The 25020-nt window shown below is 36.9% G+C and overlaps 2 protein-coding genes across 3 annotated transcripts; one reads left to right on the top strand and one right to left on the bottom strand.

Moving 5' to 3' along the window:
• Positions 1–3540: 3540 nt before the first annotated feature.
• On the top strand, positions 3541–6780 carry LOC111016604 (glycerophosphocholine acyltransferase 1). Its single transcript, XM_022292052.2, has 8 exons — positions 3541–3992; positions 4100–4219; positions 4309–4366; positions 4455–4555; positions 5031–5126; positions 5204–5297; positions 5869–6106; positions 6207–6780. The coding sequence occupies exons 1-8, from the start codon at positions 3909–3911 to the stop codon at positions 6568–6570; spliced, it is 1155 nt and encodes a 384-aa protein (XP_022147744.1). The 5' UTR covers positions 3541–3908; the 3' UTR covers positions 6571–6780.
• A 939-nt stretch (positions 6781–7719) lies between these two features.
• LOC111016545 (myosin-17) lies at positions 7720–23333 on the bottom strand. Of its 2 annotated transcripts, none has more exons than XM_022291986.2 (39): positions 22685–23333; positions 19880–20008; positions 19563–19706; positions 19326–19471; positions 18613–18769; positions 18434–18492; positions 17854–18013; positions 17592–17741; positions 17382–17518; positions 17150–17296; positions 16845–16946; positions 16705–16762; positions 16514–16615; positions 16288–16325; positions 16001–16127; positions 15749–15919; positions 15514–15645; positions 15269–15378; positions 15071–15131; positions 14248–14425; positions 13562–13767; positions 13287–13406; positions 13075–13173; positions 12725–12946; positions 11173–11312; positions 10863–10980; positions 10729–10779; positions 10571–10651; positions 10288–10458; positions 10042–10197; positions 9730–9936; positions 9455–9592; positions 9292–9362; positions 9082–9181; positions 8950–9006; positions 8811–8867; positions 8632–8712; positions 8436–8515; positions 7720–8349 (listed from the first exon to the last, which is right to left on the bottom strand). In XM_022291986.2, exons 1-39 carry the CDS (start codon positions 22685–22687, stop codon positions 8226–8228), a joined length of 4590 nt encoding a protein of 1529 aa, XP_022147678.1. In that variant the 5' UTR covers positions 22688–23333; the 3' UTR covers positions 7720–8225. The 2 variants fall into 2 exon arrangements, with proteins under 2 accessions (XP_022147678.1, XP_087982151.1); XM_088126025.1 differs by having other exon boundaries at positions 10042–10191.
• Positions 23334–25020: the final 1687 nt, after the last annotated feature.

Genomic DNA, 25020 nt, shown 5'->3' with positions numbered 1-25020 from the left:
GAAGCAATGCCCTTCATGAGAAACTTGAAGCCCGCGTCAGAGAAGTCTTTGGCAAATCCATCGAAGTCAGGATGTTGCCTGAACGATTCCTCCAATAGGGCTCCATTGCTGAGACACTCCTTCACCATCTTCAGCTCAGCAGTCGCGTGCTTCAGCTCCTCCTCCTTCGCTTCAAGCGCCTGGAGCATGTCGTCCTTCTCTTTGAGGAGTTGGAACTTCTCCTTCTCCAAGCCCTTGGTGATAGCATGGGCAGCTCGGAGCTGGGCCTTGCGTCTGTCCTCTTCTTTCTTCAGCAGCTCGGTCTTGGCCTCCACCTCAGCCTTCAAAATTTTCACCTCAGAGTGAGCTTTCAGCAGCTCATCCTTCATGGTGGAAGAGGCAGCCTCCAAGGCAGCAGAACTCTTCTTTCCGAAGTTCGCAGGCAGGGCCCCACGAGCTCCGACCTCCAAGGGGGAAGTGGTCTTCTTCTTCTTCCTCATTCGCTTCAGAGGGGCCTCCTCCCTCACCTCCTCGCCCAAGGACGAGACGTCTGCCGCCTCGGTCTGACACCTAGGGCGCTTCTCCCTCGAAGGACCCTCAGAAGACTCCAGCTCGATCACTGGGGCTGGATCTTCCGAGGCTGGCCCTGCCACGGCAGGAGTGGCAGGTTCCGAACTCTGGGCGGCCTCAAGAGCATGGGCTCGGCCCTTGGACTTGCGTTTCACGTTGCTTGCAAATCTGCAAACCATGGCTGTAAAACAAAAACAGGAGTCAACACAAAGTTAGAGGAAAAATGGGGGGAGCAAGCTCGGCATACCAAGTTCGGAGTTCGGCCTTGAGGATTCAATGGGACGAACTGCAGGGTTGTAATCTAGCAGCCCGGACTCAAGCAGCAGCTTGTCGGTCACCAAGGTTCCGACCTTCCTACCCCTCGGAAAATGCTCCTTGTAATATTTCAGCGTGTCGAAGGAGGCTTGCGTAAGCTCGGGGACTGGTCGGATTGAAACTGCACAAAGACAAAATCCGAGTCAGACCTGAATAACAAGAAAGAAAGTTATCACAAAAAGTAAGAGCTACTTCGTACCTAGGTTCCCAAACCTAGTGGGAACGTCAAAGAAGGAACGACCCGACTCGTCCTTTGCAAGCTATTCCCCGGAAGCGTAGAACCATTTCCTCACCCATCATTTGATGGAGGTCGACCCCTTAACTATATCGCCTACGCCTTTCCTTGCGCACATATAGAACCGATTCGGCTTTTTAGCTATCCTTTTCGCTTCGAAGCACGCGAGGAGCTGGTCTACATCCAACAGCTCGACCTCTTCACTATCCCGAGCTCATAGCCAAAAAAGGATGGCCAAAGCGAAAATGACACCCCACCCATTGTGGGCCACTTGAGCCGGAGCCAACCTAGTTCAGAAGAGAAATTCTTGGACAAAAGGGTGAAGGAGAAGCCTGAGGCCGTACTCAAACATTTTGAAGTAGAGAGTGACTCATCCCTCTGGAGGATTGTCAACTCTCTCCCCCTCCTCCGGAATCCTAAGGAGGATGTTCTCAGGGATAGCGAACCCCCTACGAAGGGATCCGAGGTAGTGCTCAGGTATCCTAGAAGGGTATTCCAAACCCTGACCCTAGGTGGAGGCATCACTATCCTCCCCGTCATCGGAGAACCTAAAGTTTTCTATCTTCTCGAGCTCGGACTCTAACCTACGAGCTAAATCCTCATCGGATCCTAAGTCGCTGGTAAAAGAGGACGACATGGCAACTACGTTCGAAAGAGAAAGTGAGGGAAGAGACCGACCTACCAAGGGTTCGAGCTGCCTTCAGATCGAACTCCAAGAATTCAGGAAACGTAAGGTATGACCTGAAGGATTGGGGGTATTTATAGCTCGTCGGAAAAATTTCCCTACCGTACATGTGTAATCAACGAGCGGCTAGGATCCTCCCGAAGATCCGAAGCGTCGGAATATTTGAATATTCCGACGATAAATCCACCGCAACGGTTATATTTTCCCACGAATAGGAAGTCGCCACGCGTCCAAAGCAAGTCGAATGAACTTCTCTGTCAGGTCGAGATCGGACCAGACAGAGAGGGGGCCAATGTTTGGGGAAGAGAATACCCTGGACACGTGGAGGACCCCTATTGGTGCCCCAGATGACTCATGAGTCATGCCCAGCTCGGACAGCCGAGATCACCACCACTAGCGTTGACAGATGCTAAGTATGAGGGCCGAGGTCCGATCTACCGGGAAGCTCGGTGGGGGCCGAGGTGAGCTACTGTCAGCGGCGTGATTATCGGGTGTAACCGTCGGTCCCGAGATTACCGGGTGTAACCGACGGTCCCGAGATTACTGGGTGTAACCGTCGGGAGATTAGCGGGACTACCACCCATAAGTAGAGGACCTCACTCCACGATCAGGTACAATGATTTTCTGACCTCGAACTAAACTGGGAATCCGACCTATACTGACTTGATCGTCGGAGTGCTCATCTTTTTGTGCAGGTCCGCCCAAGTATTCAGATCGGTCCGGAGGCCGAGTTCGAGCTGCAATCTGAAATACACTGTTGTGCATATCCTTGCATAAACAGATGCTTTAATCCCTTTGAGTTACGTTTGGATTGTTATTAAAAATATCATATTGTAAGATAAATACTTTTAATATTATATAGATTCTCTAAATTACCCTAATTTCTAAAAGAGATATACAATATTTGAATCGGTAAAGATTGACCATTATAAAAAGTTAACGATTTATTATTGTTTAAAATGTCTTTTTGTTTTTATATTTATTTCTCTTAATGATCACATATTTAATAATTATAAGGATAAGATAAGTGGAGTATTTCTTTTAAAAATATATATATTTATTTATCTATTAAATATTAAACTTAAAATATATATTATTAATCAGTAAAATATTTATAAAAATTGTTTTGATCTTCCTTATTAGTTTTCATTATGATGTAAAAATCTATATCTATTCGGAAACCGAACAAAAATTGATAAATTCAAAATTTAAATAAAGTCGCCATATATTATGTCTAATATTTAGACAAGCATTTATTTGCCTAATATCATTGCGATCAATAAGTTTAAATTATGTTTTTATTATTTCCTCCATCCATTTTAATTTGTTTTACTTACCACATTAGTGATTTGTCTATTTAGCAAAAAATTTATATGTTGAGTCAATTTGAATAAGTTCAAATTCTCTGGACCGAAATATCCCTATTTTGTAAGAAGTTAGAATTTTTCATCTCTTGTTGAATTAAGAAAAGAGAAAAAAAAACACATTAAATAGAAAAAGTATTTTATATATTTTAAGAAAATATCAACAATTTTTTTTTTTTTAAAAAAGGTCACAAACTTGACTTTCCTTCTTCTTGTAATTTAATTAAAATAAAATTATTCTATTTATGTAAAATTTTAAACTTGATGGCTATATTAAATTTTTTTTTTCAAGATTAAGATTTTTTAGTGTATATATATATATATATATGCGCCTTAAAAGGAAAGTTCCTAGAAATTTAAATCTCTCTAGAACCATCTTTGGTGTTGCCCCACTTGTCACGAGGATTGAAAATCTACCCATACTCATACGGTCATACCCCTTCGATTCATTGATTTTAATTTTCATGCTTCCAAATTGATTAATTGATTCGAGAAAGGAGAATAAAAATTTCATGGGTTCTTGATTTTGCAATGCAATAAATAATCTTTCGTGCTATAAAGGCCGTGGAGTGACGAATTAATTAGTTATTGTTAGAAGAAAACACGAACGCATATTCGTCAAAGTAGTTTCGGTTTGTATTTGAAATCTGAGGAAAAACTTCGAGAGCAAGCGAGGGCATTCGTTCATTCTTCCGCCCTGTTTCATCTTTTCGATTCTTTCTCTCTGAAATCTGTGTTTCGGTAGCAAAAAAAAAAAAAAATGTCGCAGAACGAAGATCATATGGAGGATACAGACGGAGACTCGTATCAGCAGGTGAAGCAGACGCTGATGGAGCGATCCAAGGTGTGTTTTGTCTTCCCCTCTAACTTTTGCAATTTCTGGATGCTGTTGTCTAACAATTTCTTTGGTTTTTTCTCCCCTTTCTGATATGGGTACGATTCGGTTCGCAGAAAATGGCGCAAACGAAGGAGATGCTATCCAAACAAGCCGTTCAGACGAAGGAGATCTTATCCAAACAGGCGGTTAAGATCGCTAAGCAGGCCGAAGAACACGAGAGGTTCATTAACAAGGTTTGCCTCTCACTTTTGTCAAGAATCGAATTGATTTCATGTCTTATTCCTTCCCCTTAGAATCTGAGTTTTTTTCCCCACTTATTTAGGTTACCCACCTGCTTGGAGTTCTTGGTTTCGGAGGATTTTGCTTCCTTTTAGGAGCGAGTGAGTACAATGGTCTGAATAAATAGATTGCGATGTTATACCTCTTACAAGAGTGAATTGATTTTTGTTTGGCTATTTTTCTGACCAGGACCACAGGATATTCCATATGTATATTGTTTGTTCTATGTCACCTTTGTCCCTCTTCGGTGGATATACTATCGGTTCAAGAAATGGCACTACTACCTTTTGGTACGCGCTGCATCTTTTGTTGTTTTTTTTTTCCATTTTCATCTCTCCTTTTCCTGTCCTTTGAAGCTGTAAATGCGCCTTTTAGACAATATGTATCGCGCTCTAGTTATTGCTGTATGTTGGAGAATCTTAGATTACCATCAATCATAAAAGAAGTTGAAAAGTTAGAAGGAGATATTGAAAGTTTGAATGTGATTCGGGTAAAAGAAACTACTGCTGTTTTTCTAATGGAAGGAAATGGTTTGGTGATTTCTGAGTTGTTGTGTTGGTCAATTTTCAAATCTCTAGGTTTATATTGTTGGTATTAGATAAATGGGCATAGTTTTTCATTTGGAAACTCTTCCTTTGGCTTGGGCTAAAGATTCAAACTTAACTAACGTACATATCCTTGAATAACTGCTATCATTTTTATTGTATTTCATTGTGCGCCCCTAATGTTAAGGAAGCTAATGTATTTATTATATTCCTGACTCAGGATTTTTGCTATTACGCAAACACAATTTTCATCATTGACCTTCTTATGTATCCAGAAAATGAAAAACTTTTCATGATTTGCTTCTCATTTGCAGAGGTTAGTGGTGCACATTTCTGTAACCTGACTGGAATGATTCACTTGCCTACATTTTAACATTTTAAATATTGCTGTAGGGACCACTAGCATGGGCGATCATAGTTTGGCGTTGTAGCTTGGTTTTTAGTTCTTTTGACAAAATAGTTAGTGTACTCATACATCTAATTCCTGGTGAGTATTTTTCGTCTTCTTTTCTTTTCCAGCGGAAGTTACCTGGAAAGAAAAACTAATTAAAGGATTGATTGTGATCTTATCAGCTTCTGAAACAATCACTTTCCAATGGATGAAATCAAATAGATTATTTCTTGAACTTCTGATTGTGGCAATCATTCTTCTAGCAAGCACTGTTACCGTAGGATGCTACATCAAGCTGTGTTTTTCCACCAGTTGTCCTTTTAAAAAACTGAAAAATGAAAAATCTTCCCTGAGGTAGTTTTACGAGGCTCGTTAGTTCTCACACCAACACATAGACTGAAGTCTTATGCTCCATAAAAATTCACAAGAAATATTGATTGATCATAAGCCTATGAATAAAGGTGTTTGATAACTCAAGTTATGGTTTTCATGGGCTGTGAAGGATCCACTTGTGGCACAAAAAATTAATCCGTAATTAGAATCACTATCGTTGGTAACAGAGATTATCCTCTGTTTTTAGTAACAAGAGGTTGTGGTTTGCATTTAGAAGCAACAGTTTAGACCTTAGATGATGTACTTAATGTTATACTTGATGTTACTCTTCTAGGTTTGGTTTTCTTCACCATTCGATGGTGGAATGAGGCCACATTTGAAGCCATGCATCCCGGAGGAAGTTCCCGCCGAGCTTCATGGCCATATGTAGAAGACAAGTCATACTTATGGACATGGCTGTTTGTGGTTCCCTTGGTTGCTTACACTCTCTGGCAGATTCTTTACTTTCTCATTGTCAACGTGCTGCGTCGTCAAAGGTTCTTGCGAGATCCTGAAGTCATGACTTCTTACAGGTTATCCTTCCTCCATGACCAAAAATCAGTTGCACTGATAGCAAAAACATTTGTATATCTGTTCTAACACCCTCTTTGTGAATCACTGCTGATTTCTCAGAGAACTGTCCAAAAGGGCACAGAAAACAAACAATGTATGGTGGAGATTAAGTGGTTTGCTTGGAGATCAGAATCGTCTGTTCATGTACATTTTGTTCCAGGGCATATTTACGGTGTTGACGATGGCATTGACTGTTCCAATCTTCTTGTCGTATCGGTTGCACGTGGTTTTCCAGCTGCTAAAGGTTTCAGCTGCCGTTTGGAATGGGGGGAGCTTTTTGTTAGAGGTCATGCCAAGGCAGGTGATTCTGAAGGAAAAAAAGAAATCGGAGACACAGCCACATCAAGACGATCAAATTCAGCCCTCAGTTATCGCTAACGGGACCACGACTGACTGCAATCCAACGGAAGCATTGCAGTCTTAGCAGTGGCTGCTGCCCTTAACTGTTACGCTCTCATGGTGTACCACGTACCAGTATTGGTTTGATATTTTTTGTCTCAGATATGTTAGGTTTTGGCTCTGATCATATTTCAATATATATTCTTTTTAACCAAGATGATTGTAAGTTAAAGTTCTATATTACAGGTTTCTAAATCATGTGCTATTTCGAGGAAGTCAAATAGCCGTTTTTGCTGATGCTTTTCTCCTCAGACTTTGAAATTTTGTAGTGAATATAGACGTCGTTTGACCATTAAGATTTTTCCATTCACCTAGCATGAAATTCGAACTCATAATCGAAATAGGTGCGAACTCATAATCTTTTAGTCAGAAATAGGTGTAAATTACTGCTGAGCTAAATTTATGTTGGTTCATTCATGTAATTAAGTTTGTGCAAAATAAAATTTAAACAAGAACGAGTTTGGTTCCTAAATTTTCATGTCTTTTTAATCCTTAAACTTTTTAAAACAATCATTTTAGTCATTGTTATATTATTTTACCACCTAAATCTCTTTTAGTTAGCTCACTTACACATTAATTTACATTCCGAAACCGTATTATTAGTAACTTAATATCTTTAAGTTAAAATCAAAATAAAGATAAGGACCAAAATAATCTTTTTTAAATAAGTTAAAATCAAAATAAAGATAAGGACCAAAATAATCCTTTTTTTCAGTTCTTCAAACATGCGAGAACTAGAATAAATCGAGCTCAAAAGTTGAAAGTTCAAGACTAAAATGGAATTCCTCTGTAAAAAACTAAAATAGAATTTAAACCAAATTTAAATTATTAATATCTTGTTCGATATCCTGCCAAGTTACCAATTTTTCTCACATGTATAAATTAACACTCTTTAGATTTGGGCCAAAATGATAGTCTTTATACTTTTATTATTTTTCTTAAAATAATTCTAAAATAAAAAAGTTATAAAATGAAAATTAATTTTCAGTTAACTATACCTGTACATAAATAAAATGCTTGGTACTGAGAAACACACTTCAGTTGAGGTAATATTGGAAGAAAACCATCTGATTAATTGTAAAGTATATGAATAGTATAATAATAATAATATCCAATTTTTTTAATGTGGTGCCTAAAAGTACCAAAATATATGAGCAGCTTGATCACAAAATACTGTACCACAAAAAGAAAAAAATAAATAAAATAATAATAATGTAATGAAGAGATATATTATAGTTTGGGTTCCTATCTTCAAAAAAAAAAAAAAATTACATCACACTAAATACAAATTGCTTCCACATGCTAACCCAAAAAAGAGGCCTAAAAAACAGCCTTACACCCAAAAACTATAAAGAACCTTGAAAGAAAAAAAAACCAAATGAATATAAAGAAAGACCACTGCAAAGGTGACCGTTTTCTGGACGTTATGTCCACTTCCAAGGTTGCACATGATCACGCTCGGTGACATGGCTTCCCGACAAAGGCCCTTGCGTGTCGATATGACACGAGAGGCAAAATAAATTCGACCCAATGACCATCCGAACTCGGTCGCTGGGAGGATGGAATCGAATATAACTATACACATGGATGTCATGGAATGGTGACAAACAATGAGTATGTATATGCACAGTGATTTGATGTGCAGTGCCATATGCTAGTGCAGACAAGATTGCATAGCCATTACTCTGCACGTTGAAGCAAAAACCCGAACCCCGAGTTTTCCCGTATCAGCGGTGGAGGATCGATGTCTGTTACATCTACCTGTTTCATTGATTTCGAGATATCGTCCACAGAAAATGGGATACTGCGTCAACAAGAAACAGATCATAAGAATGGAACTTATGGGCCATATAGAGTGAATGGCATTAGCAATTTGAATGATGATTGTACCTAGAGTCATCATCTAACAGGAATGAGCTAATAGCATTGTTGGAATCTTCAGTCATCAGAATTCTCATACTCGAAATGACCTGCATTACAGGGAGGGGTGTTAGAACAAGGAGAATCCAAGGTACAGCGACCTGAGAATCAAATGGAACGGTAATTCAAAAGCTAACAGAGAATCAATCCCGTCAACTTCACATACTTCTGAAGATACACTGTGAGTGCCATATTTGTCATCCCAGTACATTGTACTGATCCTATATAACTGTTGTATGCTAAGCACCTGAGAAGCAAACATGTACAAAGATGAAAACATAGGTCATAGTACTAAATTAAAGGCTGAAATCATTTGAAAAAAAAGACAAGAAACAGAGCACTAACAGGACATAGGTCTTTGGTTATCTCATTCAAGGTCTTCTTGGGTTTTTGATGTATAACCTGAGATCGAAAAGAGTCTGAATAGTAAGTTCTGCAAAATCGTGGGTTCTCGAAGAATCGAGCTTATTTAAATAAAACGTACCAGGAATCCAACAGCCTGCCTAATATGCTTTAGTTCATCCCAAGCAGACCCAGCATACTGTACAGAAGGGGGTCATAAGAAAGGGCACATAAATGACCTTATGAGAATAAACATCACTTTGTGATGACTTACTTCCTCAGTTGCTCCAGAACACCACTGTTCTAATTCGGACAAGCCAGCTTTCACATACTCCCCATTGCTGAATGAACAACACTCACGCCGCAAAAGAAGGCTGCAAAAATCAATTAAACCGACAAGTCAAAATTTTGGAAGTGAAATTTTTCTACCTCTAGCCTGCAAGATACCAATGCAATTGCAAAATGTTTAGCTTGAACTCATTACCTGTTGAATAGTTGAACATTGATAAATGAGAAAATCTGAGTGTGGACTTTGCGGACTAAGAATGGAGGTACCTGTCAAAATTGGGCATAAAATTGCGGTTGTACTTTCCTATGAAGTATAAAGATGATAAATGTTAATTTACAGCGCCAAATTTAGAACTCACAAAGTTGGCTTTCATGATCTTCAAATAATTGTTCAAACTTTTTACAATGCTTTGCCAGTGAGCAATTAAGGCTTGCTGAGCCATAGCATTAGCTTGGGAGCGGCCTTTCACTAGGCTTCCCCGCGACATCCTTGGAGCCTGCATTGAATTGAATGTAGCATCTTAGGTCTTACTATTTTAGGAAGGAAGAAGTCTCATCATTGAAACAACACCACATTCAAGAAAGGATGATACAACATCACATTCAAGAAAAGACTATACGATTTGACAACTACCTGAATACACAATCCAAGTAAAGGCGAGATCTCTTTCTTTAGATTGTCTCTTATCATTCCATATATTTTCTCCAAAAATGCTGTAAGCTGCTGCTTAAATAACAGTGCTGGATACTTCGCCTCAACCTGCCTAAAATCGTCCAGTCTACTGAGCCCCCGCCCATTGAGAAATGAGAGTCCGGCACTTTGTGGAGATGCCCTTAGCCCCTTTAATTTGCAGAGAAGAACAGAGAGGCAATTAAGAAGAGAAAAAATATATATATGAAAACCTGAAAGAATACAGATAGTAGTATACAAAAGATAATGCCGTACTTGAGACATCCTTCCAAAAAGAGAAGATGAAGCAGTTCTCCTCCTTTGAGGAGTCAAGCTAGCAGCTCCACTTGCTTTGAGGGTGTGTTGAAGAAGCAACAATAATGTAGATGTATTAGATAACCAATAAGCTAATACATCATTGTTATCCTGAACCTTCAGTAGAGCGAAAGCCACAAGCGTCAATAATATGTAAACGGCATTAATATTGCAAATGTTTCAAACGTAAAACAGTGCATATCTCACCTCTATGGATGAAGCTATTGTTTGAATGATTCGATCGAATATGCTGGTTCTTTCGACTTCAAATGACCTCCAGTGAAGAAGGCATTTGTATATGACACAAGCAGCAATCGGTTTGCCCCCAGAAAATCCCAAATCCTGAGATATACATCTCACTAGCAGGTCCTGGTTCTCCTGAGTATGATAATGCATCACAGGAAACAAATTAATTACTCTCAAACACCAATGTGAAGCAAGTTTTCATAAACCTTCTAATTTATTTAATACAGTACGGGTGCATTCTTACCTGCTGTTTTTCGTTAAGGGATTTCTGTGGTTTTTCCTCTGACTCGGGCTCGCGTACATTTGATAATGCAAGAGACATATCCTGATACACAGAGTGTTAATTTAAGAAATACAATTTCTATACACTAAAATTGTTTTGCTCATAACTATTTTCCTTACAGATGGCACTTTGGCTTCTCCATGCAGAACATTTCCATTCTCTGGTGTCCTCTGGAAATTTCAACAAAAAATTGATGAGACTAGTCAGATTTTATTCGATACATCCAGTGTATCATATGAATATCACACCATACCTGAATAATCATTGACTTAGGTCTTGCAGATAAAGCTTTTCCTGTTGGCGACATGGTCAAGGCTTGCTGACGAAGTACCTGGTTCTCTGATTCTGAATTTGAAAGCTTCTCTTCAAGCCTGATACAGAGAATATGGTTCTACTTCATTGACTTTAAATCGTATAACCAGTGTAAGGAAACATATGACTGAACTTGACACCAGCAGATAAAGGAACAGGTCGAGGCAGGCATATTAAGTTGCACAATACCTAGTAGAAATTCAATTCGATGTAAATAACAACAATTCAATGATTTAATCACTCCTACAAACCTCTGAACTGACTCCTGAAGTTGATCTGCCTTCTGGTCTGCATCTTGAAGTCTTTTAGTCAGCTCCACGTTTTTTGCTTCAGCATCTGTACAAGCCTTTCTAGCTTCTTCTGCAGTCTTTTTCTCTGACAGCAGCAAAGCCTGTAAATCTCTGGGTTAGAGAATCCTCAAGATTCGAAAAGATTAAGAAACTTTGCCATAGAAAAAGCAATAGCAATATTATAAAAGTGTCATTGTCGAAAAAATTTACCAATGACCAACTCCAGACCCTCTGGCCCCCTCTTATCACTAAGAAATAGGTTTGCTAATCCAAAACAATCATTGCTTTTAAGCCTGACATATATTTGAGAATGTTGGTGATGGTGCAAAGGTGTCACTCTCGCCATTTAGCAAGCAAATTTATTTAAACTATAATAACATGCTGAATATCTACACATTGGGAAAAACCGAAGGCTCTGCTCTACTTCGGCTTATGGGGTTTTTAAATTCGTTTTCAAATCAGCTTTCTGTTTTTCAGAACAAAAAATCAATAAAAATGTAGTTGGATAACTGGTTTTTTTTTCTTTTGATGTCTTTTCCCAAATGACTTATTTTTCCAAAAAATGAAATTACACTTTGCAAAAGTTACGGATTGTTAAATAGTAATTTCAATAATACTATTAATTTTTACAAGTTGGTTCAATTACAGTTTTTAAAAACAGTTCTGAAAACAAGAAAACAGAAGTATTTTAAAATAGTTTTCCAGATAGTCCCTTAGTTCCTACTTGCCTCGATCCGAGCCTTGTCTAGTGGAAGCATCAAATTTCTTTAATTTTTAAATCTCTCTCTCTCTTCAGGTATATGGATGCAACTATTGCTTGTCCTACTCGATATGTTCAAGGCGAAGGAGGAAGTCAACTGCTACAGTCAATCCTGTTATTAACTATGGATTGTTCAAGACCATGAGTGTGGATAAAACTGCTCCAAGAGAACCATGACTTGCACTAAAGAAGAGGTACTCTCCGCACATTTTGAAACTAAAGTAAAATCTCCATGTTTTTTTTTTTTTTTTGATAAAACTAAAGTAAAATCTACATGTTTTCTCAAGCCTGGTCCCAAAATTTTTTTTAGTACAACATAGGGGTGGGGGATCAAACTCACAACCTTTTGGTTGGGGATATATGTCAATTACCGTTGAACTATGCTCGCTTTGGCAAGCCCAGTCCCAAAATTCATCAATCTTCTTCTAGAGAGGCAAACCACGGAGCATATAATTGAGACTATCGTTTTTCCACCTAAATTTCCTTTCCTCACTTTATATGAGGTGGAACTTGGAAGAGGTCAGATTTGTACATTTTATTGTTCTAATGATGTTTTGTTTTGTTACCCCCCCACACGAAAGAACACATGATTAAATAAACGTTAAAATGCAGATTCCCTACTAATTTGCTCTGTTATTCCTGCCCTATGCATGCATTATAGAGACTTGCAACTCACGTTAATATGTAAATAGTAGTGAAGTGGTGAAATCTTTCAACCAAAAAGTACCAATTGGCTAAATAGTTGAAACCTACCTTCAAACTCTCCACCTCAGCCGTTAAGGACGTGATTTTTTCAGTATCCTCGACAAAAACTGGAGTTTCCTTGACAACTGGAGGTGCTTCTTCAATAGCTTTCTGAGCTGCCTCTCGCTCTTTGATAACTTGAGCATTTGCTTCTTCTACTTGTACTTGCATACTATGTAAAGCATCTTGTAGTTTGGCAATTTCTTGGGCTTTCTCCTCTTCCAGATCAGTCTACAATTCAGTGGGAAAGGAAATATATAATATAAAAATTGCTGCTGGACAATGCAGAGCATTTTGTTTCACCAATCCAGATAGTATCACACATCACAATACATGAAACAAAATAATCAGGAAATTACCCTCAACCGCTTCTCAAGTTGCAAGCGCCATGTAAGTTCTTCTACACGCTTTTCTAATTTGTCCTTTGCTTCTTTGAGGGCACCGGTTTCCCTTGCAGCCTTCAAGCATATAAAATATATATGAGCACCTTAATTTATTCCTCATACAATTTTCTTCAACAGTTATCCTTAATACAAAATAAACAAAGTCGCGATAAGTAATGTGTTTAAACCATTTTCAGTTTTCTAAGCTCCCTTCGTGCAACCCGTCCTCTCCATCCACACTGTGTGGCTAACGCAGCCTTTTGGAGTCTCTTATAGTAAGAATATGCCATGTGACAACGCAAACGTGCCTGCAAGTTGCCCAAAGAATCAGAATATTTGGATCTTCAATCTATTTTGATAAACAAAATGTGTCCGAGTAAAATATAGTTCACAATAACAAATCTTAGAAGTTTAAAACCTCATATTTTCACGTAAACACATTAAAACGAACAAAAAAGAACACCTGAATGATAATTGCAGCCTTGGTACGCTTTCTAAATCTGAATTCATCACGAGCTTTCATTGCTCTTAACCCTGTTTGCAGTGTGATTGCAGATGACAACAAATCTAAGTATGATTTCCTGGCAATATGTCGCTTGAAACACTTCTGGATCTTTAAAGCTGCTGCTTCCCGCCGCAACTGCTCGAAGAGTTTTCGAGCCAATACGCCTAATTATTATTGCATATAAACATACATCAAAATTTTGATGGAAAAATCTCACACTTATGTGAATCATTAACATAAGAGTGCGAATATATGGATTGAGAGAAGCAATGGAGTTTTTAGAGGGTTCGAGAGATCTTCAGAGGCTACTCGGGAACTTATAAGATTTAATTCTTCTTTGTGAGTCTCGATTACCAAGGAATTCTGTAATTGGTGTTCTTCTTGTGGATTGAGCCCCTTTTTGTAGGCTAGTTTCCTTTTGTTGGGCTGGTTTTTTTTTTTTTTGTGTGCCCTGGTACATTCTTTCTTAATGAAAGCTCGGTTTCTTATCCAGAAAGAAGAAGAAAAAAAATGTAAAATGAAGATATAGGATTCTGAGACTATCATTGATTGTAAGCCACTGAAGTTTCTGCTGTCTCTAATAATAACAGTTTTAAAAGAAAGGTATGAGCAAGCGGTATTTCTGAGACAGTCAAAGAAAGTACCTCGACTAAATGATTGCACTCGAATAGCAGCTTTACGTAATGCAACAAACTCCTTGCGCGCAATAAATGTTCGGATTTGCATTTGAATAGTTCTGGCAGCATTGCTTAGCACCTCTGTTCTCTTCGCATCAAGAGAAGCCATCTGGCCAGCCCTCAGGAAGATTTTTGTCTTACCAATCTGCCCAACCACGTGATAACAGATAAATTAGTCTTCACCCCAAACCCAAAAAAAATGACTAGTTTCGGCAACCGTCTTGGAGATGATCATATTTTCCAGAAACTTGAAAGCACACAGAAGCTTTCAAGTGAGACTCTCAAGTTTCAAACAAGTATTATTATTAATGGCAATAGAACTTGTGATATCCAACACCATGAAACCACATAGGACCTTAGACACAAGACTCAAAGTTTGAGCGAAATGATGTATGGTTACACCCAGTACGAGGATGAGATTCTCCCTACTACACATAAATTGAAAGGCTTGTAATTAGCAGAGTTAAGTAGATACACAAACAATCCCTGCTCTGGTAGTCGCCCAACCAAAATTTATCACAGAGCTGAATTGTCAGCAAGAGGGATTGATTAATGAAGCAATGATTTGAGTAAGCAAAACACTTATGAGTATTTAGTTACTGAAATATCATTGGACCACTATCGCTTCAATCCATCCATCCCATTGGATTTCAAGAAGTTAATTTCATAAAAGATATGTGGTGTTGGCGCCATGTGCTTCAAATACAACCATTTTAATAGCCAAAGGACCTTAGTGAGGTATTAAAAAAATAAAAAATAAAATACAAGTTCACAGTGATAATGAAATCACCTGATAACCTTTCAATCCCATTTTGTCCAGGATCATTTGGCATGCAACCTTGTCATCATAGCTGCACAGATGGTAGTTAAGACTATCAGTGCACAAAGAATGCAGGACACTTTTTTCTCCTTTCTCTTATTTCCCCTCATTTTTCTTTATTTTTGTTAATAGAGGGCGAAGTTTACATAGGACAGTAAAATAACTTACTTTCCATCTAAAACTTCTGGAGCAAGAACACCAAAACGTAGGAGAAACTCATAAAATGTTCTTCTAGTAGGATATCCAGCACAGCTGATCCTAATTGCTTCAAGAACACCCTAAATTGTATACAAGAACCACATAAAGTTTACAAAAAATGGCTGGATAAACTAAATCTAAATTTTTGAAAGAGCAAAAACCAATTAAAGTACAGGTGCACAACAAAGCCAAAGCAATGCCATTAGTATACTCACACCACAACGTAACTGTTGGATAACATTTGAGTTCTCAAAAATAGCAGGCTTAAGGGCATTGTTTGGCTTAACACATCTGATGTAGTGAGGTTCTGTTGAATTTAAGGTCTCCATTAAAGATTGAAGTTGTAACTGCATAATTAAGCATATGAAATCATCACTGTTATGTCAAATTAAACCGCATCCACAAAAGTTCATGTTATACAGCCAAGTTTTTAAACATAAAAATTCATACTTTAAAACGTGAACCAATGGAGGAAAATTTTGAGGATTTTGATGATTCCTCTGGTTGAGGAGGAAATAGAGCTCTGGCAAAGGAGCATTTTGAGTTTGTCAATAGAGCCTGATGTTCTGCTACCACATAGTCTTTGTTTTTGTCCAAGAATAGATCTGCCAAATAAGTTACCTGAAGCATTGTTGAAATTTTGAGAGGGCAGCATTTAAGCCTGGAGCATAAAAAATGAGAAACAAGCTTAACACATTTTACCTCTCCCGCGTAATGAGATATGGTAAAACTTGTACGAGATAGCTTAGGCTTAATGAACCGCTTGTTGTTCTTGAACGTCTGGTATAACTTCTGAGCAAAAGTTTCGTGTGTAGATTTAGGAAACATGCTGTATGGAGCAAAAAAAAATGAAACATTAGAAGGAAAGGAAGAATCAAGAATATTTTAATATGATCAGGAGTCATTTAAAAATTCAATTATGTCATAAAATTAGGAGACACCATAGAGTAGATGAAACAGTTATTATTGATTAAATATTAGTTGCATACCAGGCCTCATCCAGAAGAGCGATAATTCCTCCAGGTTTCTGTGAATGAACAACTGTATTTTAATTACTTAAATCTTGTACTTAGCAAATAAAATAAATGAGTGCTTTATTAAAAATTACTTCTGTACATCAAAACATGAGTTAGCATAAATATTAATATCTAACAGGCATGATTCGAAGATTCACAAAATGATAAATAACAGTGGGGGACAAGAAGAGTTGCAAACCTTTTCAATCAGATCCAAAACATCCTGGTTATCAACAAACTCAATATAACTCCAATTAATTTCTTCTTTTGTATATTCCTCCTGCTCCATTTTGAAAACATGCTGCATACACACAATTAACAAAAAACTTCAATCAAGGCAGCACATAAATAATGTTTTACGGTGAAGTTTACACGTCCAAGACAACCAACCTGATTGAAATGTTGCTGCAGTTTTTCATTAGTAAAATTGATGCAGAACTGCTCGAAACTATTTAAAACAAAAAACTAATCATTTGCCAGCAAACATTTAACATTTAACTCAAGAATTCACATGTGTCGGTGACCATTACCTGTTGAATTTAAAACTCTCAAATCCATATATATCCAGAACTCCAATTAATGATTTAGAATTTGGGTCTTGCCCAATTGAATTGTTAATCTTCTCCACGAGCCTACAGGAATGATTTCAAAAAGAATGGAGAACCTTAAATTGAGAACATAATCGAGAAGCATTTAAAACATTCACATGCAGACCTGGGTTGAAAATAAATTTATTGTTGACAGAGAAGGAGAAATGAGGGTTCGCCAAAGGAAAATGTATAAGAGGGAGGGAGGACTAAAGGTTCAGACCCAATCTAGGGACTTGAGATATTACCAATCAAAGAGCCGTGAATAAACTGTTTTGGCCAACGCATCTCTACTACCCAACGCAGCCACAGGATCAAGAGTTCGAGTTATAACCTCTTCTGGCGTTACCATAACACGTTGAATCAGTGCATCTTCCAAACTCTTTGCATCACACCTAAATTAAACATTTAGAAAGTGATAGCTTTTGAAGTATTAAGAATGATAAATACATCATATGCAGAAATTTCCAGAAAACATACTTAAGCAGTTCGGCAGTGGTATTAAGATGGAATCTGGATTTTTCATCCTTAATGACTGAAGAATCAATCTCCTCTCCCTTTGCAAATTCAATGTTTCCAAGATGCAAAATTGCAGCTACAACCCTAAAAATTGCCTCCTGAAATGAATTATTTTAATCAAAATTTTGATGCAATAAGAAGCACAATTACACAAAAAAATTGAAAACTAACCTGCTCCTCCTCACTGATTCCAACTACATCCATAGCCCTTCTGGTTGCAAGATATTCGTGGGCATCATTCACTCCATCCAACTCGAAGCAGTCAGATTGATTTAAGTAGTGGAACGATTTAGGGTTTCCTAATTTAAACTTCTCCCTTTCCTGGTTTTTGCCAATACATTAATTAGTCAGATGCATAAGCTGCCGGCGGCCCTACTACTGAATCATTCCATTATATGTGAATGGCTTACAATTTTAAAGTTGAGCATCCTACCTCAGGAGGAGCTGCACAGAGAAGGTAAAAGCAATGATAGTTTCTTTCAGGATTTGAGATCTGACATACTCGAGACCTTTCAAGCAAATAAGTTCGGACAGCTGCCCCAGATATTCTCCCACTCTTGTCAAATTGAATCTCCACAAATTTACCAAAGCGACTGCATTGCAGACCAAAATTACTAATTATTTCACACACTTTTGAGCAAGTTAAGTGAGTAGTTAGCATTTAAGAATGCTCTGTGTCGTGCACAAAAACATTTGGCGATAATAAAGTGGGGAAGATGGATAGAGTTTCAAGGCTGGGATAAACCAACCACTAATAACCATTGTTCAAAGAAATGATTATAAAGTTCTGTGTGCTCACAGATTAACACCTTCAGAATCTTTCATAATTCATTAGACGTGTCAGAATTACACCATTGCAATTTAATATTTCACGGAGATTGGTACGAACCAAATATGAGAAGAAAAATGAATAATTTCCAAAAACGTCCCAAAATTAATTTGCCAATCATCTGTGAAGGAAATTATTTCTCATGTGATATTTTCCATTTATTCTCCAGCATATAACCACTCACCTGGAGTTATTGTTCCTAACAGTTTTTGCATTGCCAAATGCTTCAAGAACTGGATTGGACTGGGAGGAAAAAAAAATATGATCATCAAAGGCTACAGTTACGGAAATGCAAGTAGTTCTCTATAAAACACAGTAAATGTAAACTTTGGCATGCTTAAAAATTATAACAAACTGTCATACTTCTAAGACTTGTTGTTCAACAGTTCTCCCTTCCACTCCCGATCGACCTCCAAGGTATGCGAGATACCGCATGAGCATCTTCGTGGTCTCAGTCTTACCAGCGCCACTTTCTCCACTAACTAGAATTGAATTGCTTTTTCCTTCATTAATCATTGCTCTAAAATGGATAGAAAAAGCTAGTAAAGCCAAAATGGTGGAAAAAACACACGGTTAACTATATTTTGCCCTTTAAAAAAACTCTCCTGCCACCCAAATTCTAATGGAACAATGAAACACACAACTTCAAAAAACCTATCTTACATATTCAAAGAACTTACATTCTATTAATATGATGACGTTCTGGAAATAACAAAGGAAATTAGATATGGATATATTAATAAATAGCTTAACAAATGAAATAAAATTTTCATTAAAATTCATTCTTTCGGTCTTTTTTCCATCAACTTTAATGTAGGCCCGTGCTTTATAAAGAATGACAGTGTGAGATGCGTACATGGCAGCATTAGGAGGTGCCAACCAAAGTACCCTAAGATTACAACCAGACCAAGAAATCATAGGCTCCATGACAACTATAGGAAGAAGTTCGTTGAATTGTTACTTAAGCTACTCAGAAACTAAGGCCTGTTTGTTCTCCCGCCCCCCCCCCCCCCCCCCCCCAACCCAAAAAAAAAAGAAGGGAGAAAAAAAAACCTCAAAAAAGAAGAACAACTTACCTGTATGCCACTTCAGCAACTGCAAAGACATGAGGACTTAGTTCTCCAAATCCAGCTCCTTTGTATTGTTCCATCATGTGAGTATCATACAGGTGGGGTAATCTTTGGAATGGATTTATTGCAATAAGTATATTTCCAGTGTATGTCTGCACGATGTTAAATCCAATTAATACAAATATTAGTTATCTGGAAATACTCTTGCTGCATGCATAAGAAGAAAATATAATAGTTTCCTACATAAATTTCATTTAGTTCATATCTGGTTGCCAAGTTGCTCAGAACTCCAGGTTCATGCAAGTATGACAGCTTTGTCATGTCATCTACACCTCCAGCAGGTGCTTCAGTATCCTTGGGGAATATTTTTGATATATTCGTAACAACCTGCAATTAATGGTCGAGTATCAGTCCAATGATCCCAGATTGACTACGACGTCCCCAAAATCAGTTATTATTCATTAAATTTAGTATTGAAACTAGAAGTTTGATTTATGGCATGCATCGCAAAAAGACACGCTGACATGGACATTAGTTCATGTGCTAAGTGTGTGACTCACTGTTTTCCCATTAGTAGCACGGACGTGAACTTCCTCGCCATTGATGCGAAAAACTTCACCATCAATCCACGCTAGTACTGGATCTTCAAACCAGACGTGAGAGCCTACAATGATGTTAACTGGCCCACTCTGTTTACAGCAATGCAGTCAAAGAAGTGTTAGTTTTCAAAGGGCATTAACATGAAGTTCAATAAACATATGCAATTGAAAATGTTGTATTAAACAGTTAAATATGTTAAATCACCAATTAACCCAAAAGGTTAAACTGATGGGTTAGGATAAATTTAATCAATATCTAACACTCCTCTCGCTGGTGGGCTTGAAAATTTAGTGAGATTGAAAATTTGGACAGGGTCCAACTAGTAAAAATCAATATTAAATGGGAAGAAAATGAATACAGGAGTTCGAACACATGACCTCCTGCTTTGATGTCATGTTTAACATGTTAAATCACCAATTAACCCAAAAGCTTATGGGTAAGGGTAAATTTAATCGTTTATAGGATATCTAACAAACGCAATATTCAGTTAATTCTAATAAATGTCAACAAAAGTATAAAGAGCATGAATCTGAAATAGGATGAAGTTCACAAAAATAATACACAAAGATGGATACTTCATCTTTATACAATTGCACTTGATTGTCGAAGATATCTTTTCAAAGACGAGTTAGATTGACCTCAAATCTGTATTGATAAACTTTTAGGAATGATGGGCACGAGAGTTAGAATAAAAATGCACAGATATGTATTTTTTTTAAATCCAATAGTGTAATTTTAAAGGACCATGAACGTTAAAATCGTCCACAGGAACTGTCAGCGGCACAATTTGACCAAAATAGTTGACTCGACTGAAAAGATCTTCTAAAACAACATTGCATTCTCATATTTAAATGATTGCTAATAACCACAAGGACTTCCAAAAACAGATTCCAGATCATTCAAGGAGTTTCCTATTTAAATCTGTTTTATGTTTTCTGTCCTTGAGGCAAGATTCCAATGCCTTATTGGCAAAATGCCGGTTTGGAGCTATATGAAAGACTAAATACCTAAAAGAGTTAAGGTTTCAATTAGATTCTTGTTAGAGAAGGCTTAAACACCGCATATCAAAATCAAAACAGATCCCCATATTTATATTTATCCCCGTGTAGTGCTATCCTTGTGATAAGGAATGGATTTAGAAATTAGAACATGGCATAGGGACTCCTCATATCCTCAGACTCTAGGTTGTTTTATCTGGCTGTTTAATGGAAGTTTTTCAAGGGGGGATTTAGAAATATCAAAAATCTTCTCTTTTTCGTCAGTATTCTCAAAGGTTACGGGAGTGGTTGTTCAAAGCATTTGGCATGGCCGGCTCCTTCTACAGGAATTCTGAATTTTGCATTGACCACCTCCTTCGCAGTGTGCTCGTCAAGTCTAAAGTTGCAACCTTAGCAGTCTGTCTCTGTGGGAAATTTGGAGAGGGGAACTCAAGAATTTTATATAATTGGGCAAGAGATTAGTCCAAATTGTGGGATATTGTTCGTTCCATCACTTCCTTTTGTAGTACTCTCTTCGTAATCATAGTACTTGTACTTCTTTGATAGATAGCAACTGAAGTGATCTTTTGTAGGCTCTCTTGGTTATTTTCTCCTCTTTTCTAATTGTCACTTTTTCAAATGATTCTTATCAATACACACACATGCATTCACACTACATAAGAAATAAGAAGTAATACCTAAATAATCATAAAGGTAATGATAGAATGAACATACAGATGATGATCGTAAAAACAAATTTACAGCAATAATAGGAGAACACCAAGAATAGTCATAGATAATGATAAATGATAATTATAAAAAAAATTTAGCAAATCTCAAACTTAACAAAACTAAGAGGTTATAAACCATAAATATCAAGTTTCCAAAATCATTTGGGAGTCTGGGACCTCTAAAGGAGCATTCTAGCAACATCACTCAGGATACCAACAGCTTATATGAATCTCCACTTGCCCTAAGAACCTAACTCTAAAGCAAACGCTCGGCATTCCAGCTGAATATTCAACCATTTAGCATGAAAAGGCTTCCAAAATTATTAAATAACAAGAGACGCAAACTAAATGATTGTCACAAGTCAACAAAAACACCACCATTTGATTCAGTGACATCAGAGATCCTATTAACTTCAGCTGTCCTCATGCTATTGCATAGAGATTTCCCCCATTAGTATTTGTACTCTCATACTTGTCCAATGGTGGCTGACTTATTACATTTGGAAGTACTATATTTGAGCATATGCACCTCCTAATAGAAACTTAAGAACAAAATGCATAGTTACATGCCCTTGTAATCCAGGAACCAAATGAGGGGGACGAGCTACAACCCGATTCGAAATACAATATCAAAATAAGTATTTCATTTATTTACACGGAATCGACAAATTTCTTTTGGTCCAATTAGTTAGCTGATAAACGGTTTAGGTTTTCTTTCATTCTCCAGTGCAGTTCTGTTCTCTTTATTTTCATCCAGGGGTATTCCATATTCCAATTCGGCCTATTCAATTCACGAAATTAAACTTGCAATTACAAATGTTCCTGGATGGTAATCCATAATCTGGAGTAGTAGTGACAATAAAGTATGAGCTAAAAAAATGGCGTTAAGAGGACATTCCAACTTCAAAGTCCAAATTCAACTTAAATCTCGGAACAACTGACAGTACCAGGCTAATACATACACAAAGAATCCTAGTCAAAATGGTCGTAGAGCCGAATAAATCCAGCAAATTACAATGTAAACAAAACAAACATCATATAATTCCATTGAAGTTACCATGGTGATTATAAACTGCGATCCTCCGTGTTAACTCATCCAAGACAGAAGAGAGTCAAAAGGAACCAAGACTCGGCAAACCCAGATCGGATACAACAAACAACTACCCACGAAGCTTCAACAGCTGAAATAGCCAAATAAAGCCACCAGAGCTAGAGTTCTCAAAAGGGTGTCAATAAAATCAGACAAAAACTCCCTCAAAAGATCCCTCCTATCCGCTAACTCATCCGCCGGGCTCGGAGAGATAGATCGGATTGAAGCTGCTGTTGGGTAAGAAAGTGAAAGACCAAATATTGACAAAACAAGACAGAAGGTTGAATTGGGAACTTGGGGAAGGCGATAAACAAGGAAGAGGAGAACAAAGCTGCCTCGAAAAACTTCTGTTCCTTAATTTTTTGGTTACCCCTTTCTTTTTTTTCTTCAAAGCTTCTGGTTTTTGGTCCTCTAGCTAGAAAGTGAGACCAGGGTGTTTATAAACGGAGGCAAAAGGTGGAGGCAGAAGCAGCTTCTATGGGGCATGAGGGGGTTTCTCTCTCTAAGTTGGCTGCGAGGTTTCTCTCTCTAAAAGTTTTTTCTTTTCTTGATTTTGATTTTGGGAATGAATATTTTGAAGTGGTGAGCGGTCAGCTGGCGTCGTATAGAGAAGAGAGGGCTGGTTTGTTCAACATTCGTGGCCTCCATACATATACTGTCTCATTATTGTGCTCTAAAACAGACATTAGAGAGCTAATCAAGATGTTACTGTACTGTCTTTGCCCACCTTCTTTCTCTTATTTACAGTGATTGCCATTACAGCTCTTTTTTGGTTTTTTTGTTTTTTTTTTTTTTACTGCCACCCACCAGCAGCCGTTTTCCAAGCTTTTGAATTTCAATCGCCAAAATTCAATGCCTTGTTTGTACAATAACTTTCGAAATAAAAATTCATTAAAGTCACTTTTTTTAATTTATGTTTAAATACTATTTTTATTTCTTATTTTTAATTTTCATTCGTTTGGATGCAGGTACTTTTTAAAACATGATTGAAATATTATTTTGGTCTCTATCCTTTAAAATATTCGTTTTTTTAATGTATTTTTAATTTTTGTTCATTTTAATTTATATATTTTCAAAATATTTATTTTGGTCCCAATAATCATTTTCGTCCCTTCATTTTATTCTTAATCTTATTGTTTATATTACAATCTCAACACGATACTATAATCCATATATTTCTTAAAATGAAAACATTAATTTATACTAAATAATTTTAGTTATGTTCAAAATTTGTGTTAAAATTTTGTAAATAGGGACTAAAATGAACGCTTCTAAAAAGTGCATGGATCAAAATAAATATTTTCAAAGTATAGAGACTAAAATAAACTAAAGTTAAAAGTATAAGAACTAAAAATAATATTTTCAAAGTACATTGACTAAAATGAACAAATGTATAAAGTATAAGGACCAAAATAGTATTTTAACCTTCAAATATATATTTTGATATCTATAGTTTTAACTTTGTTTCATTTTAGTTGTTGTACTATTCAAACGTTTCGTTTTGGTCCTTGTGCTTTTTAAAAGTGGTTATTTTAGTCTATTCATTTTTTCGTTTTTTATCTGATTTGTTTCCATCAAAATTCTAGCATGACAATTCAGTTACTAAATTTGTTGAAATGTAGGTATAAATCTGTATTAAATATTTTCTATTATGTATAAAATTTATGTTAAAATTTTGCAAACAGAGATCAAAATGATCGCTTCTTTAATAAATATAGAAACTAAAATAAACAAAAATTAAATGTATAAAAATCAAAATGAACATTTTTTTTATGGGCACGACAAAAAAGACAGGAAGTGACGAGAAAAGAACAACTACTCCAGATTGTCAAACATTATAACATCTTCATCTCCGACGGTCAAGCCAAATGAACTAGAGCTGGGAGTATAACAACCAAAACAATATTTGAATATTTACTTCATTTTAAAATTTTATAAGATTATTTGATATTTTTTAGGACTTGTTCTCTCTCTTGAAATCATACACTTATGCAGAGCTATTTTTTATTTCTGTAATTTACAATTTAAATAATAAGGTGGTATTCCACCTATGGGCTCTTTTGGAAGGAGATTACTAATGTTTTGTCATGTCACTTTGACCTTGAAAATGCTCATGTCAACTTGAAAAATAGTGATTATAATTACTTTTGAAAAGGTATGATAATTATAAGTATACAATAATTTTTTGTATAGTAAAATCTTGGGTTAATTATTTGGTCAAACAAGTCGTATCCATAAATTATCTTCGGGAGAGTTTATGATATGATACATCGATGTAGAACAAACATACCTAATTTTGATAG

The sequence above is a fragment of the Momordica charantia genome (assembly GCF_013281855.1).
Source record: "Momordica charantia cultivar OHB3-1 chromosome 6 unlocalized genomic scaffold, Mcharantia_2.0 BLBB01000006.1, whole genome shotgun sequence".
Taxonomy (NCBI): domain Eukaryota; kingdom Viridiplantae; phylum Streptophyta; class Magnoliopsida; order Cucurbitales; family Cucurbitaceae; genus Momordica; species Momordica charantia.
This window is presented reverse-complemented; position numbering and strand designations above follow the sequence as displayed.

What these genes read in the sequence shown, in the direction of transcription:
- LOC111016604 (XM_022292052.2), top strand. Translation starts at nt 3,909, where the DNA reads ATGTCGCAGAACGAAGATCATATGGAGGATACAGACGGAGACTCGTAT. An exon ending in ACGAGAGGTTCATTAACAAG is followed by an intron (nt 4,220 to 4,308) that starts GTTTGCCTCTCA and finishes CCACTTATTTAG; the next exon opens with GTTACCCACCTGCTTGGAGT. An exon ending in TTGCTTCCTTTTAGGAGCGA is followed by an intron (nt 4,367 to 4,454) that starts GTGAGTACAATG and finishes TTTTCTGACCAG; the next exon opens with GACCACAGGATATTCCATAT.
- LOC111016545 (XM_022291986.2), bottom strand. An exon ending in TATTCACGGCTCTTTGATTG is followed by an intron (nt 16,947 to 17,149) that starts GTAATATCTCAA and finishes TCATTCCTGTAG; the next exon opens with GCTCGTGGAGAAGATTAACA. An exon ending in CCAGAAGTTTTAGATGGAAA is followed by an intron (nt 15,132 to 15,268) that starts GTAAGTTATTTT and finishes CCATCTGTGCAG; the next exon opens with CTATGATGACAAGGTTGCAT.